Source organism: Schistosoma haematobium, chromosome ZW (assembly GCF_000699445.3).
Source record: "Schistosoma haematobium chromosome ZW, whole genome shotgun sequence".
Lineage (NCBI taxonomy): Eukaryota > Metazoa > Platyhelminthes > Trematoda > Strigeidida > Schistosomatidae > Schistosoma > Schistosoma haematobium.
Window position 1 is genome coordinate 88,850,958 of NC_067195.1, and position 17,475 is coordinate 88,868,432.

At 36.0% G+C, this 17,475-nt stretch overlaps 1 protein-coding gene across 1 annotated transcript in view; it reads left to right on the forward strand.

The window, feature by feature from the left end:
* MS3_00004698 (uncharacterized protein) overlaps positions 1 to 15,733 on the forward strand; it is a 41,844-nt gene extending 26,111 nt beyond the window's left edge. Inside the window, exons 2-5 of the mRNA XM_012942518.3 lie at positions 5,524 to 5,689; positions 8,925 to 9,232; positions 13,056 to 13,295; positions 14,281 to 15,733. Of these exons, the coding sequence (XP_012797972.2) occupies positions 5,530 to 5,689; positions 8,925 to 9,232; positions 13,056 to 13,295; positions 14,281 to 14,415 (843 nt within the window). The 5' untranslated portion in view covers positions 5,524 to 5,529 and the 3' untranslated portion in view covers positions 14,416 to 15,733. The remainder of the gene's footprint in view (positions 1 to 5,523; positions 5,690 to 8,924; positions 9,233 to 13,055; positions 13,296 to 14,280) is intronic.
* Positions 15,734 to 17,475: the final 1,742 nt, after the last annotated feature.

Genomic DNA, 17,475 nt, shown 5'->3' on the forward strand with positions numbered 1-17,475 from the left:
CAAATGGTTATCCAGTAAAGTTTATTAATAGGTGCGAAAGTCAGTTAACGTCAAGACCTCTCGTTTATTCGGTTTCAAAGATAAAAGTGTATATCTATCTACTATATAGAGGTGAATTAAATAGTATAGGTTTAAGACAGAGATTGAAAGCAGCCATCGAGAAAACCCATTATGCTGCTCAATTGGTTGTAATTAAAAAGTCTAAGCCCATGATTCCAAATAGACCTAGACAATGCACAAATGATTACGTCACATCCCATTGTATTTACGAATTTACATCTTTGTGTAAACACACATACATAGAGAGGAGTAATCGAACAATGCAATCAAGGGTCACTGAACAAGAATTGTTATTCCCTTGGATTCACCTATTAGAATTAATATAATATCCACAAAACTCCTCTCTGATTATGATCATCAAACGCTCACTAGTGACGGTTTCCAAGAGGTATTTCCTGAAGTTCTAGTGAGAAGCAGTGACCAGTGGAGTTCAACCGGGTCATTTGTGAGATAGTAACTCACCGACGACAATGGTGGATGTGTCGCTCGATTTCGTGGCTTAGTTGAAGTCAGACATTGACACCATTGGATACAGGTCGGCTCAGTGGTCTAGAGGTTAAGCGTTCGTTCACGTGATTGATAAGTCCTGGGTTCAAATCTCGCGGGGTGGTATTGTGGATGCGCACTTCTGCAAAGTCCTACAATAGGAAGAGACGACCTTCCAGTGCTTCCAGGTTTTCCAGCTCCAAATGACTCATAGATTCGACTATTAAAATAAGATTTTAGATTCCTAATTTTAATATTATTCTGGTGCAGTTTTGTTCTCTGAGCTGGACGGTTTGGTCGTGGAGCTTTCATCGTTCTTCTAAATGACATCATCAGCACAAACTTCAAATAGAATTGAAGTGTTCGAATTTCTCCATATGCATTTCACAGCTTGTTCTGTACACCTCAATACTGATTAGTTCTTGTTAACCTTAAACTTATCATTGTTTTCTTCCAAACAAAACAAAGAAGTAAACAATAATAGGTCTAAAGTTAACAAGAACCAATAAACATCGAAAACTACATGACAAACTATGAGCCATATATGGAGAAATTCGAACACTTCACTTCTATTTGAAGTTTGTGTTAATGATGTCATTTAGAAGAACGATGAAAGCTCCACGACCAAACCATCCAGCTCAGAGAACAAAACTCCATCAAAAATCATCCACCTGAGCTACAAATCTTCTCCACCATCTTAATATTATTCATCTATATAATCTTACATAACTATTATGAATAATTGACTTGTTAATAAGAATACCTTTTCCAATTCTCTTATCAAAACATTATGCCAATCATTGAATTGCATGTTTTTTTTGAATTATTCACAAATAGTTATTTTAAATGGTGTGATTATTGTAACCCTTTTTTGTTCGTTTCATTAATTAATTACCCAATTCTTGTGAAATAAGCCCATTTAATTGGTATTATACCATTATTCTTTTAAAAGAAACATTAATGTAGAATTATAATGAAAAACTAATTGAAAATAGAAAAGTGATATTTTATTCATTAAGTTTCTAAATGGGAAATTTAACTTCACTTTAAAGTAGACGAATTTCTAATTAATATCAAATGGGTTTTGTGGATATTATAGTAATTTCGATGGTTAAGATCATGAGTCAGTTGAAGCTAGACCACCATGGAAAGCCTGGAAGCACTGGATGACCGTTTAGTCCTATTTTGGGACTCCTCAGCAGTGTGCATCCACGACCCCGCCCCCTGCGAGATTCGAACCCAGGACCTATTGGTTTCGCGCGGGGGAACCTAACCACTAGACCACTGAGCCGGCCGGTATCCAGCGGTGTTAACGTCTAAGTTCAACTAATCCACCGATTTGCTACACCGTCCACCATTGCCACCGGTGAGTTACTACCTCACAACAGACCCCGTTGAGCTCCACTGGCAAATACACAAAGAATGAGCGACCTATGCTCTTCCACGAGGAGTAACAGGTGTAAGTAAGCAAGTATATCTCTATATTGACTATCATAACATAAAACTTAAAATTATTATTCCTTTTAAGCATGACATGAATTAGTAAATTTAAGACATAAGAAATATCCAGCCTCATTTGACAATAATAAACAACTTAACCATTTGATAAATAAATTCGGTATTTTTTGTTTGTTACACTTTACACTATTTAAATTATGCATGAAAATTTCAACTTAAGAAATACTAATTACAATAGTTGAAATCATGAGTCAACTGAATCTAGACCACTGTGGAAAACCTGGAAGTATTAGACAGCGGTTAAGTCCTAGTATGGGACTCCAGGTGGTCTAAGTTCAATTGAAGTCAACTATTAAATTACTATAATATGCATAAAAACCCTTCTCTAATTAACATCATTATTGATTGTAAATCTAAGATAAATGTTTTTGGAAGCACCTCTTTTTTATCAAATTCACCTGATATATTTGAATGTATAGTGTTTGTTGTGACTTTATCTCCGGCTTTTATCACGTGACGTTCGACCGGTATGGGTAGTCTAGCGTCCTTATTGGCCCTATGTCCACCTAGCCCGTCCACTTGAGTCCAGAACACCAAATATCGGCTTCCACCATGCGAATCGAATCATTTATTTCAGACATACTGGGTTTATATATCAACTAAACAGATTGCAATGTAGCATAAAATAGGAAATAACATTCATACACAATAAAGCCAAAAAGTGACTGTGAACATATATGCATCGGTACAAGTTGCTATACCTCATTAGTACAACAAGATGATTATTAAATGCATAGAAGTAATCACTTCAATGGTAGTAATATATAAAAGAAAGATTACATATTAGAATATAGTACAGGAAGAAATAATTAGTTGGTAGAAAGAAATATATGAAGCAATTTTAATCTCATAGTTTAAGGGAAGACAAAGAATGTATACACCTACGCCATTGTGATTGATTCTGAACCATGTCACCCAGAGTTTCCAACCATTGGTTACGATAGTCACACGGACCCCAACCAAGTAGTCTGAATAATGTAATATTATTTACTTTTACTTTTACTTACGCCTGTTACTCCCAATCGAGCATAGGCCGCCGACCAGCATCCGACAACACACTATGTCCTGGGCCTTCTTTTCTAGTTCCATCCAATTCTTGTTCATTTCTCTCATGTCTATCTCCATTTCCCGGAGTAATGTGTTCTTTGGTCTTCCTCTTCTCCTTTAGCCTTAAGGATTCCATGTGAGGGCTTGTCTTGTGATGCAGTTGGGTGCTTTCCTCAATGTGTGTCCTATCCACTTACAGCGCCTCTTCCTGATTTCTTCCTCCACTGGGATCTGGTTTGTTCTCCTCCACAGTAGGTTGTTATTAATAGTGTCTGGCCAACGGATCCGAAGTATTTTGCGTAGACAACTGTTAATAAACACCTGTATATTCTGGATGATGGCTTTCGTTGTTCTCCAGGTTTATGCCCCGTACAGTAGAACTGTCTTGACATTTGCATTGAAAATCCTGACTTTGGTGTTGGTTGACAGTTGCTTTGAGTTCCAGATGTTCTTCACTTGTAAATATACTGCTCTTGCTTTACCGATCCGCGCTTTCACATCTGCATCAGATCCACCGTGTTCATCAATGATGCTGCTCAAATATCTAAAGGTTTTTACATCTTCCAAATCTTCTCCGTCAATTGTGATTGGGTTGGTGCATTCTGTGTTGTATCGGAGAACCTTGCTTTTCCCTTTGTGTATATTGAGACCTATTGCTGCTGAGGCTGCTGCTACACTGTTCGTCTTCTCCTGCATTTGTTGTTGCGTTTGGGATAGAAGGGCCAGATCATCTGCGAAGTCTAGATCGTTCAGTTACATCCTAGATGTCCATTGTATCCCGTTATAAATGCTGAATTTTAAAATCTTAACAACCTATAAATAATCTTTACACTTTACAAGCCTTACAACTGACACTAGAAATCTGAAAGAAACATGAAACAGTGCTAGATTTATGACTGGTCATTCTTAACTATCTAACTGTTGAAGAAAGGCGATATTATTAAAGATGCCAGCTATCCATGAAGAAAACATTGTTCTCATTACCTCCTATTACATTTGATAGTACCAATTCTTTATCAAACTTTAAATCTTTTGCTTTGGACCTTAAAGCTATCCAACTGAACGGTTTGACAGGACCTCAAACAATAAGCATTACAAACAAAATAACTTTACTGAATCATCACAATGGATAACCTTATTAACTGCATTAAGGTAGTTGCTATTCGCTGTTAACACTAGAAGGCAAACATGCTATGTTGTAATTTCAATCCATCTGAAGATTGTTAAATTAGCGAGTTTTATTTGCACGGTGTGTAAGGAACGGAGTCAGACAAGGCTGTTCACTCTCTCCCTTCCTCTTTCTTCTGGTGGTCGACTGGATTATGAAGACCTAAATATCTGAGGGAAAACATGGTATACAATTGACAGCTCAGAACCAATTAGACGATTTGGACTTCGCAGATGACCTAGCCCTCGTATCCAATACACACGAACAAATGCAGATAAACACAGCTAGCGTTGCAGCAGTCTCTGCATCAGTAGGCCTCAAAATACACAAGGGGAAAACCAAGGTCCTCAAATACAACACGGAGGACACCAATCCAAACACTCTTGATGGCGAAACTCTGGAAGATGTAGAATCCTTCAAATACCTGGTCAGCAGCACCATCCATGAACAAGGAGGTTCAGATGCAGACGTAAAGGTGAGGATTGGCAAAGCAATGGCCGCATCCCTACAATTGAACAACATATGGAACTCAAAACAACTTTCAACCAATATCAAAGTGAGAATCTTCAATACGAATGTCAAGGCAGTTCTACTGTACGGAGTTGAAATTTGGAGACCTACTACAACCATCATCAAGAAGGTACAAGTATTTATAAATAGTTGTCTACACAGGATACTCAACATCCATTGGCCGGATACCATCAGCAACAGCCTTTTGTGGGAGAGAACGAATCAGCTTCCAGATCAATAGGAAATTAGGAGAAGACGATGGAAATGGATAGGACATACATTACGCAAATCATCAAACTGCATCACGAGGCAAGCCCTGACTTGGAATCTTGAGGGGAAGCGGAAATGAGAAAGAGCAAAGAACACATTACGTCGGGAAATAGAAGCAGATATGGAAAGGATGGATAACAACTGGAAGGAGCTGGAAAGGAATGCTCAGGACAGGGTTGGATGGCGAACGCTGGTGAGCGGTCTACCCTCCTTCACGAGGAGTAACACGCGTAAGTAAGTATTTGCATGATGTGCTGGCAAGGTTCTAACTATGGCATTCATAAGTGTAGAATGAAAGGTGTGACAATTATTACTTATGATTTTTAAATTACTATAGTACCATTATTCACTATTTTCTTCTCTAAAGAGGTTTAACGTTCTAGTAATTCACTACATATATATTTGTGATAATTCTTGAATGTAATTTCATGCTGATCTACTTTTCCGTTTATTCATTAATATAGTTTAGAATGATTAAAGTACAAAACAGAAGATCCATAAAAATATATCCACCTATGATGATTTGGATTGTATTTCTCAGTTATATAGTCAATGTAGAAAGCTCTACAACAAAGAAACTTTTTGGACATGCTAAATTGGATGGCAATTATCAGATTAATGATCATAATAGTAAGTAAAAAACAAAAAAAAAGTAATAGTAACACTGAATATTCCCGCTTTGTTCAATCATTCCACTATTAATAATAAATTTTAAAATGTGTTTTACACGAGGAACAATAGCTTAGTTCCTTGATTTTCAACCAAACAAAGTCGCCACTTCTAACGCCATTGGATCTAGTTCAATTTCAATAGCTTTCGCAGTAAAATGCAGCTTCATACTAAGTACTTAAACTCTCGATCAGTAAACAGGCTAAATATCTAAAAAGCGTATGAGGGGAGTTTACAAACATTTCACTAACAATTACAAAATCAGATGTAAACAGTAAAATTTTTACAAAACGGATAACGATCAAAAACTTATCTATCATAGTTCACTTTGTCCCTCTTTAACCATATAACATTTATTATTAGTAGTAGTATTAATACAAATGACGCAGTCGTATCGAATTCATTAAATCTATATATATGCGCTTAGTGATCAGCATTCTACTTAAAATACACCGGTTAGAATTAATAAGCCTAATACATCTACCGAAGAGTAAATGTATCGGCTTTGTTGGATCTGCAGCTTTGTTGTTTATACCTAACAATCACAAACAACTACAACCCCTTGATTTTAGTGCTTATACTCTCAAACGGAAACCAGTGTAATTCCCATAATCCAAAGTAGGAACACAAAAAACTGATGCAATGAAGATTTATTGACTCTCTAAAAACACATCCCAAAATCATCTCAACATTAGACCAAAATACAATCATTTAAATATTAATTTCTAAATGCACTTTATAATGACACATATAATAGGAGGGAAGTACATAGAGTTATTTTCAAAACGTGCACAGAAAATACAGTCTGCTAGAAATATAATTTCAATGGTTAAGATCATAAGTCAAGTGAAGCTAGACCACCATGGAAAACCTGAAAGCACTGGACGGCCGTTTCGTCCTATTATGAGACTCCTCAGCAATACACATCCACGACATCGCTCACTGCGAAATTCGAATACAGGACCTACTGGTTTCGCGCGCGAGCACTTAACCACTAGACCATTAAGCTGGCCGGCACCCAACGGTGTTAATGTCTAACTTCAACTAATTCACGAAATTGAGCGACACATCCACCATTGTCTTCAGTCAGTTACAATCTCACAACAGACCTGGTTGAACTCCACTGGTCACTACTTCTCACTAGAACTCCAGAATATACCTAGTGAAGCCAGTCACTAGTGAGCATATGTTGGTTAATATCATTAGGGGTTTTTGTGGATATTACATTAATTTCAATGGTTAAGATCATGAGTCAGCTGAAGCTAGACCACCATGGAAAACCTGGAAGCACTGAACTCACGATCTTAACCATTGAAATTACTATAATATCTACAAAACCCATCTGAGAGAAATATAATTGTCGAACTGAAATATAGTACACACTTGTCAAACGAAACGAAGTTTATACTAAATTAATACAAGAACTATCGACCTTAAAACGTAACACTAAACGAAGTTCACATCTAGAACCCTGAATTAATACCAAAAAATATTGGCCTAAGTAATGCGACCTTTTTGCTTCATCATATCAGTATATAACTGGCCAAAAGTTATAGATATCAAAGGCAGAAGATCAGTAAGGAATTAGGAAAATTACTTCATATGATCACTTGATTAAAGTCATTAAAAATCATTTACTGAGTTGATGAAACTTAATCGTTATCATTTACTTAAATCTAGACCTTTAAAATGAGCGGGTAGAGACTATTTAAAACATATCGTTCAACAAAGCTCCACTTAGCAATCCTATGAAGTTTAAAAGACTTTTATGGTACCGCCTTGTATTTACAGAAGAAAAGCTGCTAATAAACGTTCGAAAGATCTAAACATTTTGGAGACTTAAAATGATATCAAACAAAGAACATGAAATTTTTCCAAATAATAAATCTCCTTACGATAATGAAGTTACATTTATACAATGCTAGATGATTGAAACAGTGCCGTCTAGCAGTTCAGGTGGTATCTGAAAAATACCTTGTCTAAATCCCTTAGAAACTCGTTTTACTTTGTAGTGTGACGTCTTGTCGCGATTGACTATGATCACCACTACAGGAAGACTACGTGCCAGTTAACCGATAAGATCCTCCGTAGACCAAATATCAGAAGACAGTTGATGGCTGTAGTCGAGATGTATGTGTTGGCGATCTCGTGATATCGAAAGAATACCGAGATCGTGCCAAGTTACAAGTGTGGTTACTGAGCGTAACCGAATTCTTGCAAGGTCACAACCAACGGAAGGAAGAATGGAAGAATAATGGATGTCTTTAGTACAGTTAAACAATCACTGGTACAATTTGTTATAATAATAATTGTTTCCATTAAACCAATCGCATTCTCTTGATACAAAGCAGGTCACTACAACTTTAACCTCACTTATCATTTTCATGTGATTATTTATATAATCATGTAACCAATAAGTAATTACAACATCATGAGAAATGTTAACATGAAATGATTAGTCGATTTGATAAGATGTAATTAAATGTGTAGGGTTAATACTAGGTTAAAACAGAATTGAAATAAATACTATTTGGGAAAGTCAAGCAAGAATAGAGTACCGATAACGTAATAAGTTATTGTACGGTTATCTTCGAATGAATTAGTTTCTCACAACAACAAAAAAGCTGGCAGTAAACTGTCAGTAAAAGTGTATCTAGCATAATAATAGTTATAATGATGAAACTCCATAACCACGTATGGGATCGTATAGTTTCACTTGAGTAACACACTATGCATTGAGGTTACTGATGCTAACTTTTTGTTCAAATTGAGCTGGATGAATAAGTATTCAAACCTGAAGCTCAATAGTTGTGTATTTCCATAACCCCACCACTGCTCCACCTACAGATTTATATATCATTAATCTTCTTTATGATTATCAACCTCATATCAACTGGGTGTACTTCTTTTCATTTATCCGGTTCTAAAGCGAAAATTCCACCATTATTTTTGAGAAACACATTTAACACATGTTAAAAGTACAATTTGTTCATCATAGAAGAGTTTCTGTTTGATCGTACAGTAGAATAGTGTTCATATACCACTAGTTATCTTGTGGTATTTGGGTGCTAGTTTAGTTTGTTTTTGTTTTTTTTTTTTTTGGAAACTAATGAACATTATAAAGATGCCCTTAATGATAATGTCTATTTATGAAAATCGACCCATTAGAACAAATATTCCTATTTATTTCGTCTAGATCTATTATCTGGATTTTTGTATTCAAAAGAGCTTGCCGTAAACGACCTATTCGATGTATTAGATGAGTTAAAAAATTATGTAACACGTTATGATCATCAAATTGTCTGTGCTGGTATGGAACCAAAAAGTGAAATGTGTAAAATTGTAATCCATCAATTGGCATTAAAATATTTTGAAGCTGCATTAAATACATCAGATACAGGGTTTAAATCTTATATTTGGAGACAAATTCATAATGATGAACTATATGGAGTAATGCTTATTTTAGATCCTAAACAAGGTAATGAACAAGATGAAATGCATCAGGTTAGTGTAAAACAAATTTTGAATGCTTTTATAACAATAATTTAATACATATAAACACAACGATATATGAGATCATATTCTATTCTGTATTGCTTTTGGTGGAGTTTTGTTCTCTGAGGTGGATGGTGGAGCTTTCATCGTTCTTCTGAACGACATCATCAGCACAAACTTCAGATAAAAGTGAAGTGTTCGAATTTCTCCATATGTGTTTCACAGCTTGTTCTGTGCACCTCGATGTTGATCGGTTCTTACTGACCTTAAATTTGTCATTGTTTACTTCTTTCTTTTGGTTGTGTCTCCCATTGGTTTGAATTTTGTCCTTATATTTGAAGTTTTTATCTGAAGTTTGTGCTGATGATATCGTTCAGAAGAACGATGAAAGCTCCACGACCAAACCATCCAGCTCAGAGAACAAAACTGTATCAAAATCATCCACCTGAGCTACAAATCTTCTCCACTATTATGTATTGCTCTTTATAGAAAAGGCTAGAGAAAATCATCTATAGAACAAACAATCCTGTGAATTCAAATAGACAATAAAAAGGAACTTTTTTATACCTGATGTAATGTAACAGACGAAAAAGTTTGACAATCATAGTGCATAATTTATCTGTCAATTGTGTGTGTTATATACTTAACATTGAGCTGCACTATGCATAAGAGATAGTGAGATTATTTACTCTCCCAAACTGAATTAGGTAAACTAGGGTCCGAATTTGAGAGCTTTTAGCTAAGAGAGATGCTTCAAGAACCAGACTACTAGCTTCAAAACAAAATGTACTATCATAACATAGTAACTTAGACAAAGTTACACAGAAAATGTCATGTAACGTGTAATACAGATAACAAATAATTAAATTGACCTCAGTCGGATGAATAATTACAATTGAAAAACAAATGAACTGGTATATGTCGATAATGTAATAAGAAGACGAAGATTATCAGAACTATGTGATGCGATCTATATTTAGAAAACAAACGTGGACAGGTCAATACCTTAATTATTATAGTTATTGCCCTGTGCAATACAAACCTGGTTTGATAAGGTGTCTTTTCAACAGGCTCGATCGTATTTGTACAAATGACGCCATTGCTAAATAAAACATTAATAGAAAATGGCTATCCTCTGAAATTCATAAACAGATGGAAAGTCCATGGTACAGTGAGACCTATTGTAGCCTTGGTGGAAAAAAAGCCTGTCTACATCACATTGCCATTCAGAGGTGATTCAACTAGCCTTTTATTCAAACACAGACTTAAATCAGTCATCAATAAAACGTATTGCGCAGCGAAGCTCACTATCAAAGAAAGAACAAGGTGCATGCTTCACTCAAAACCTAAAGTACATGGAAACGATTGCGTCACATCCCACTGTGTTTACCAATATAAATGTGTGTGTGGTCACACATACATAGGGAGGAGTAATCGTGATCTCAACATTAGGGTGTGTGAGCATGTACCAAAATGGCTTCAGAAACAAATACAATCAAGTGATCCAATAAGAGCAGAGGATAAACATCCATCATCCTCTATTGCTAAACATATAAATGAAACAGGTCACAAGATTGATCTAAATTCAGTTTTGTAGTGTTGTATAAAAGTGTAAAAGGGCGTATACTAAGGTTTATTGAATCCTTAGCCATACGAAAACCCAAACCCCCTTTGTGTGTTCAAAAAACCTACCCTGGTAATATTGACTGATTATCCAGAGTGATTAGGTTTCAAATTGTGTTCACATTATTATTATCCTTATCTCCTCTTATCCCGTTTCCTGTGTAGTTGACCTTTTATTTTTTATATATAAATGATCTTAACAAGTATATAAGTGATCAGATTGTTCGAAATGTATTGCGCTAATATATCATCATATAGTTCTGATAGTCTTCGTCTTCTTATTACATTAAAGAAATTTATCAAAGGGACTAATTGTTTTACAGGACTATATCTATTATTTTTCAAGGAATACTTACGGGTTACAAAACGGTCTGTTTAAAAAAAATAGTAAACAACTGAAATAAATCAAACACCAAACAACTAAGAAATTGATATGACGAACAACAATTCAGTATAACCAGCCATTGAAGAGTGAATAATCGAAAACAAAACTGGTTCCCACTAGTCCCTTATGATATTTATATACACGTTTATTTTTTGTTGTTGTTAATAATTTCTATATTTTATAAGAACTTTCATCTATCGTCCCCAACACTGTTCAACAATCTGATCCAAACCTTTTCAACGAAATATAATCAAACATCAAAATGATCGAATATAAATAGGTAAATGGTTCTCCGGTTAACAACTGTATACCAAATAGGTTATCTAATCCATGTTAACAATGTTGAAAGTAAAATGAAGAAAAATAAATGAGTGAATGTTTGCGTTATCTCACTGTTCAAGTTATTTACCATTTATTCAGAGAAATCAACTGATTAGAACAGTTGGATGTAATTGTTGTTCAGATATTAAGGGATAGACTAAATGAAACAAAGAGCTCAGACTTACTTATTAACTATTAGTTACTATGGGACAGCTAACTGTATTCCATCTCTCCTATTATTATTATTTCGATTCGCCCATATGTGTTTGGCTTCGGCTGTTAGTCTTTTTAAGAACTAAAACGTTTTTGTAGGATTCTTGGCTTACTGACATCAATTGTATGAGCCGACTCTATTGAGTGTAATGCTATCGCTGGTTTGTTCCTGAGCTTTTTTTACATCATTTTAAGATTTGAGAATGCGCTTTAAGCAAATTTTGTGTTCATCCATCTTCACATCCAGTTGTCGTGATGTTTCACCTACATATACAGCAATACAGTCACTACATTTGATTTCATAAACATAACTTTATTATTTCTTCTTTTGTATTGGATCTTTAATTTTTACCAGTTGAGATCTTACAGTATTGTCTGATCGAAAGAACACTCTTATATTTCGAAGATCTTTCTGACCTCATATAAAATTCCTTTATGATATGGGATCACTACCGTGTTAACCTGTTCTTTCGGTTCATCTTTTAGCTCATCGTTTTGGTCTTTATTAATTATTCATTTTATGCATGCTATGCTATGTTTGACTCATATCATACATAAAAATTGTATGCTCTCTTCAAAAATCCACCTATCACAGGCGGTAAATAGTCAATGAAATTCTTTCTCATACCTCAGATCCACTTACAACTATACACAATCCGTTATCGTTTTACACTTTTCGTTGTACACCAAATGTCTCGTACGCACTACATCAACTACTTACTTTCAACATTGTTAGCATGATTAGATAACCTATTTGGTATACAGTTGTTAACCGGAGAACCATTTACCTATTTATATTCGATCATTTTGATGTTTGATTATATTTCGTTGAAAAGGTTTGGATCAGATTGTTGAACGTAACGTAGGATTTATTTGAAATTTTCTATCAGATAAAAAACCTATTCCACTGGTTAACATTGTTGTCTTTGATATTGCGCCATTTGACTGTTCGCATCAATGATCTGGTGAGCAGTCAATCCTAAGTTACATCATATCGTTGCATTTCAGCACTAAACACTAATCCATTCATTTGAAGTCTTAAAACCAACGATTATTAATCAAATAATAACTCATATTAGTAGCGAAATCTGCAAAGTAAGAAGTTAGATGAATTGAGACTAGAAAACCTAGATTTTATAATTGAGGATAATAATTTTCACTTTTTGATAAAACTACACTTTTATGTCCAAGTCAAAGTAGTAATATGGGGGTGTATGTAAGGCTGGAGACAACAATCCAATGTAATCTAATTGTTTATTTGTTTTTCTATTTCTAAAACATAAATTCCAGATTCTTAGAGCATCCACTTATCAAAGAGATATATGTGCTAGTCTCTTATTGGAATCAGGAAATAACGAACGCTTACGATATATTCGATTACATATTGGTCCAGATAAATCACTTTCTGAATTGATTAAAAATCTAATGATGAGACAATTTGTAGAGGAGAGTACTCAACTTTACTTATGCACTGAATACAAAGCAGCTGGTGTACACAATGTTGCAATCTTTGCTAACCAGCTATCTCTGGTATGTTAACTAATATCTATTGTATTCAGTATGTATGAATATTTTTGAACCTGATGAGGTTGATAATAAATAGAAAACCAAATAATTATGAACAAACTGAATCTAGGCAGGTTAAATCGTGGATTTATTCTGTAAGCATAAACCCTTTAAAGTGTAGATGACAACTAAAATAATAATTAGATAAAGTTGGAGAAAGGCATATAAATGAAGAGTGATTCGTGAGACGTTTTGTCCCAATTTAAACGAAAAGTTCCACAATCTTTGAGTGTCGAGTGTATGGAAGATGTTAAACCAAAACTACATTTAAGATTGATATTAATTAATCCTTTTTAACTATGCAGACTGACTGACTTAACTATGCAGTCTAGTCTGAGCTTCTACACAGAAATAATCCGAGTTACCACACATAGATTAAATCATCAGACATTTATGAATTGCTTAATGTGTGAGAGTCATTTGACATCAACTTTATCCGAATTGTTTTAGGTGAATAAATGTGTGAAACGAGCTACCCATGAAGCTTTTCGAAGCAGCACATCTACATAGGGAATAAAAATTTGAGTGAATTGATACCTAGGAAGAAATGCCCTATTTCTGAAACTACAATTTAATTGGGAAATATTTAATCAAAGTGCTACATAGTAGACCAGCGAATGCGATTAGCAGGACTTTTTACACAGATAGTCCTCATTAGCACCTTTTTAGTCGACTAGTAGACCCTGAACAAATGAAAAATAACATACCTTATTTCGTCTTCTTGATATATATCTGCAAAATCCAAGTCTAATTAAGCCAGTCAGCTGTACAAGGTAAAGTGAGTAAAATTACCAAATGGTTATGAACACCCAGCTACCTAGAAGCAATTCGGATCTATAAAATCATCACCATAACTACAACAGGCTCTGCTATAGTATTCCTACGCTGTTTATAAATTTGTTTATACTTTTCAAATATCTTCTCATTATCATGTTCTTTTAATTCCCAGAAACATTTCGTCAATACAGGATTCGAGATGGTTGAATGTGGTTCAAAGCTGTATGAAGTATGCGGAAATAGTTGGTTCAAGAACCGGTGCCTAATAGTCAGAACAATCACGGCTGGGGACTGTCGATCACCTTGATACTTTTAAACACTAAAAACTGATTGCATTTTTCAAATATTGTCAATATTATAAATCTGACTAAAACTAATAAATTACTTAACTCAATTTCGAGAAACAATATTTTTTAGGAAACAAGTCATTCTATGTTATTTTTTATTGTTTGATAGTCATTTTATGACTTAATCCCATCAGTCAGTTAGCTAAAACATAGGAACAGGTACATACATACATCGGTCCAAGTTGCCTACAACCACTGGCTACGATAGTCGCGCGTACCCCAACCAAGTAGTCTGCATCTACCAACATGGCTCAGACCAGAATTTAGTGACTTCAAACACTGATGCCACGCTTTGGTTTGACCGCCTCTAACTTTCTTCCAACTATCCCCAACACTAATCAGCATTGAGCGTCGTGGTAATCGGTGTTCAGGCATACGTAATACGTGACCCAACCATCTCAGTCGATGAACATTCACAACCTCATCAACTGGTTTACCATCATCCCCTAATACCACGCATCTAACCTCACTTTTACTTACCCGGTGATCCGAACAGATGCGAGTAATATTTCTAAGACATCTGCGATCAAATACTGGTAACTTACGAGTATCCTCCACCCTCAGTGGCCACGAACCGCTGCTCAGTATACCTGTCGTTTAATTGATATATGTACATCTCTCCTTCGTCGTGTGGTAACGTAAGTTGGCAAATGCCAAACGAGCTTTTCGGATCCGTGCTGAAATTTCGTCAGACACCAACCCATTTGGGTTGATCAGATTTCCAAGATAAGTGAAGTTATTGACGCAGGCCAGTCCTCAAGCAATAACTTGCACTTAGAGGGAGAGAAACGCATTACAAACATCCTGGCATCGTTGCTCAGTGCTACCAAGACTGAATTTTACCAACACCTACGACTATAGTCGGATGTCTGTTCTACAATCTGTCGAAAGGAGAATATTTAGCCTACATATCCACGTTTACGTCTAGAATCCGCCTGATTTTCTCGGGTTCGCTCTTCGCGAGCTCTAGTTAGACGTCGAAGCATTACTAAGGCTAATATTTTAGACACTATATTAGTTAAAGTGATTCTTCTGTGATTGTCACAACAGAATTTTTCCTTTCTTATAAACCAGGACGATCAGCAATCGAGGTCAGGCAGATAGGAATATATCCAGTTCCTAGATTTTAGCTACACTTCCAGTTAATTTAACTGTTAAAACTGTGTGATGACTGCCCTCATACTTCTAATAGCACTCAACACCACTTCATTCATACTATAAAACTGGACCAGGAGTTGATCCGTCAAGCTCTGCTACTCTCCCTAGCTTAAGATTACTTGTAGCTTTTCCAACCTTATTAGGAGTTAGAAGGCTTAGATTAGTTTGCCATTCATGTTTATTTATTTGAACACATAAATATTGGTACAAGAGGGCACCATAATTGTGTGTGGGGGCTGTGATACTGCCCGGGTGCCCAGACCGAAACAGATGGTTTTCTTAGAGGGTCACACCCCGAGCCTCGGACCTAAAGGCCTGATCCACAAGGCAGTGGAGCGTCGTGAGGAGATGCAGTCGCATGGTAGCCGGTGACCAACGATTGGTTCATACGCTATTTTCCCCCTCAGGATACTGGAGCCCATGTGCACCATTGGTTTGGGTCCGGTTAAAGCGCCGGACATTCGCTTTTCGTCCTCTCATTTTCGTAAACAACACCCCCGCCACGAGAAGGCAGTGAGTAGGACTTCCCTGGTAGAGGCCATTCAGGTTGCTTGAAGATAGTGAGTAACTGAAGTGTGGCTGAAGGCCAGTCGGACTGTTCCTTAAAGTATTCTGCCCATCAGTTTAGTTTCCTAGACTGACCATGAGTAACAGTTCCGTCTTTTTCCAAGGTAGTTTCATTAGCAACCGGATTTTCAATACTCGTTTCCTTGATAAGACTGAAAAAAGTTATCTACTGTTACCTATTATTGATGCCTTTGTCACCAACCACATATAACGATCATTACGTAGACTTTTTATCAAATTACATTCAAGTTGCCTTCGCTCCTCATCGAGTTCAGAGCCAGGCGGGGTGAATTTCGGAGCATCTCCGTCAGTCAGTAACAACGTAGAACTTCGTACGTACGTACATCTACCTGTTCTATAAACGCCACTGAAATCCAGTTAATTTTCCTACCCTTTAAGTCTATGTTACTAGTAAACATCACTGCTATTTCCACAGCTTTTCGGGTATCTAAGCACAATCTAAAGCGAAAAAACACTATTAAAGTCAACGTAGTGTCTAGAATAAATCTATATTCGTAAAAATTGCTGCATTGGTCAGACATATGGAATTCAAGAAAATAAAAGTAACAGCGTCAAATTCATATTGGAATTACTGATAGTAGAAGAGTTAGGCACGGTTTGAGAAAGAACAAACTAGAACAACATTTATGAAGTCCTATTCAGATGCGAAATTTATAGAATCACACTGAGATTGCGTTATACATTACCTCACAACGACTAATAACACTACCAAGCTAATTGAAGTATTCAACGCGTTCTAATAATCTACTACGCAGATAAGTTCTTAATTAACATTCTGTACTCAGATGGTTAGAAACGCATTACAAAACACTTTCGGACTGTTAACCACGGTATTTGAAACGCTGAGATTAATAAACTTGTCCTTCGAACAAAACTGTTGCCTGCACACTCCAAGTACGTGAAACCCCTGGTAGTTCAGGAGCGATCTGAAACAACAGCACAACAGTCAGAACTGACAACTGCCTCCGAAGTGAGAACGCGGCGTACTGGCAAAACAGAGATATATTTTAAAATTGAAAGACGCTGTCATATTACAAAAAGGGAAAACTTGTTACAAAATAGTTTTATCTATCGTTCTGCAGGTTCAGCTTCCGCTGAGCTTGTTCCTCTTTTCCCAGTGCGTTTACTCTTTGTTGTCCGGCAATACGAAAAACAGACTCGTGTTAGCAACATCACATGTAATGATTTTTGCTACTGTTACATTACCCCCTCTCTCCAAGAGGCATATTCCTCAGTGGCCGGTTGTGGACATGGGTATGCTACCCCGCCTTCTG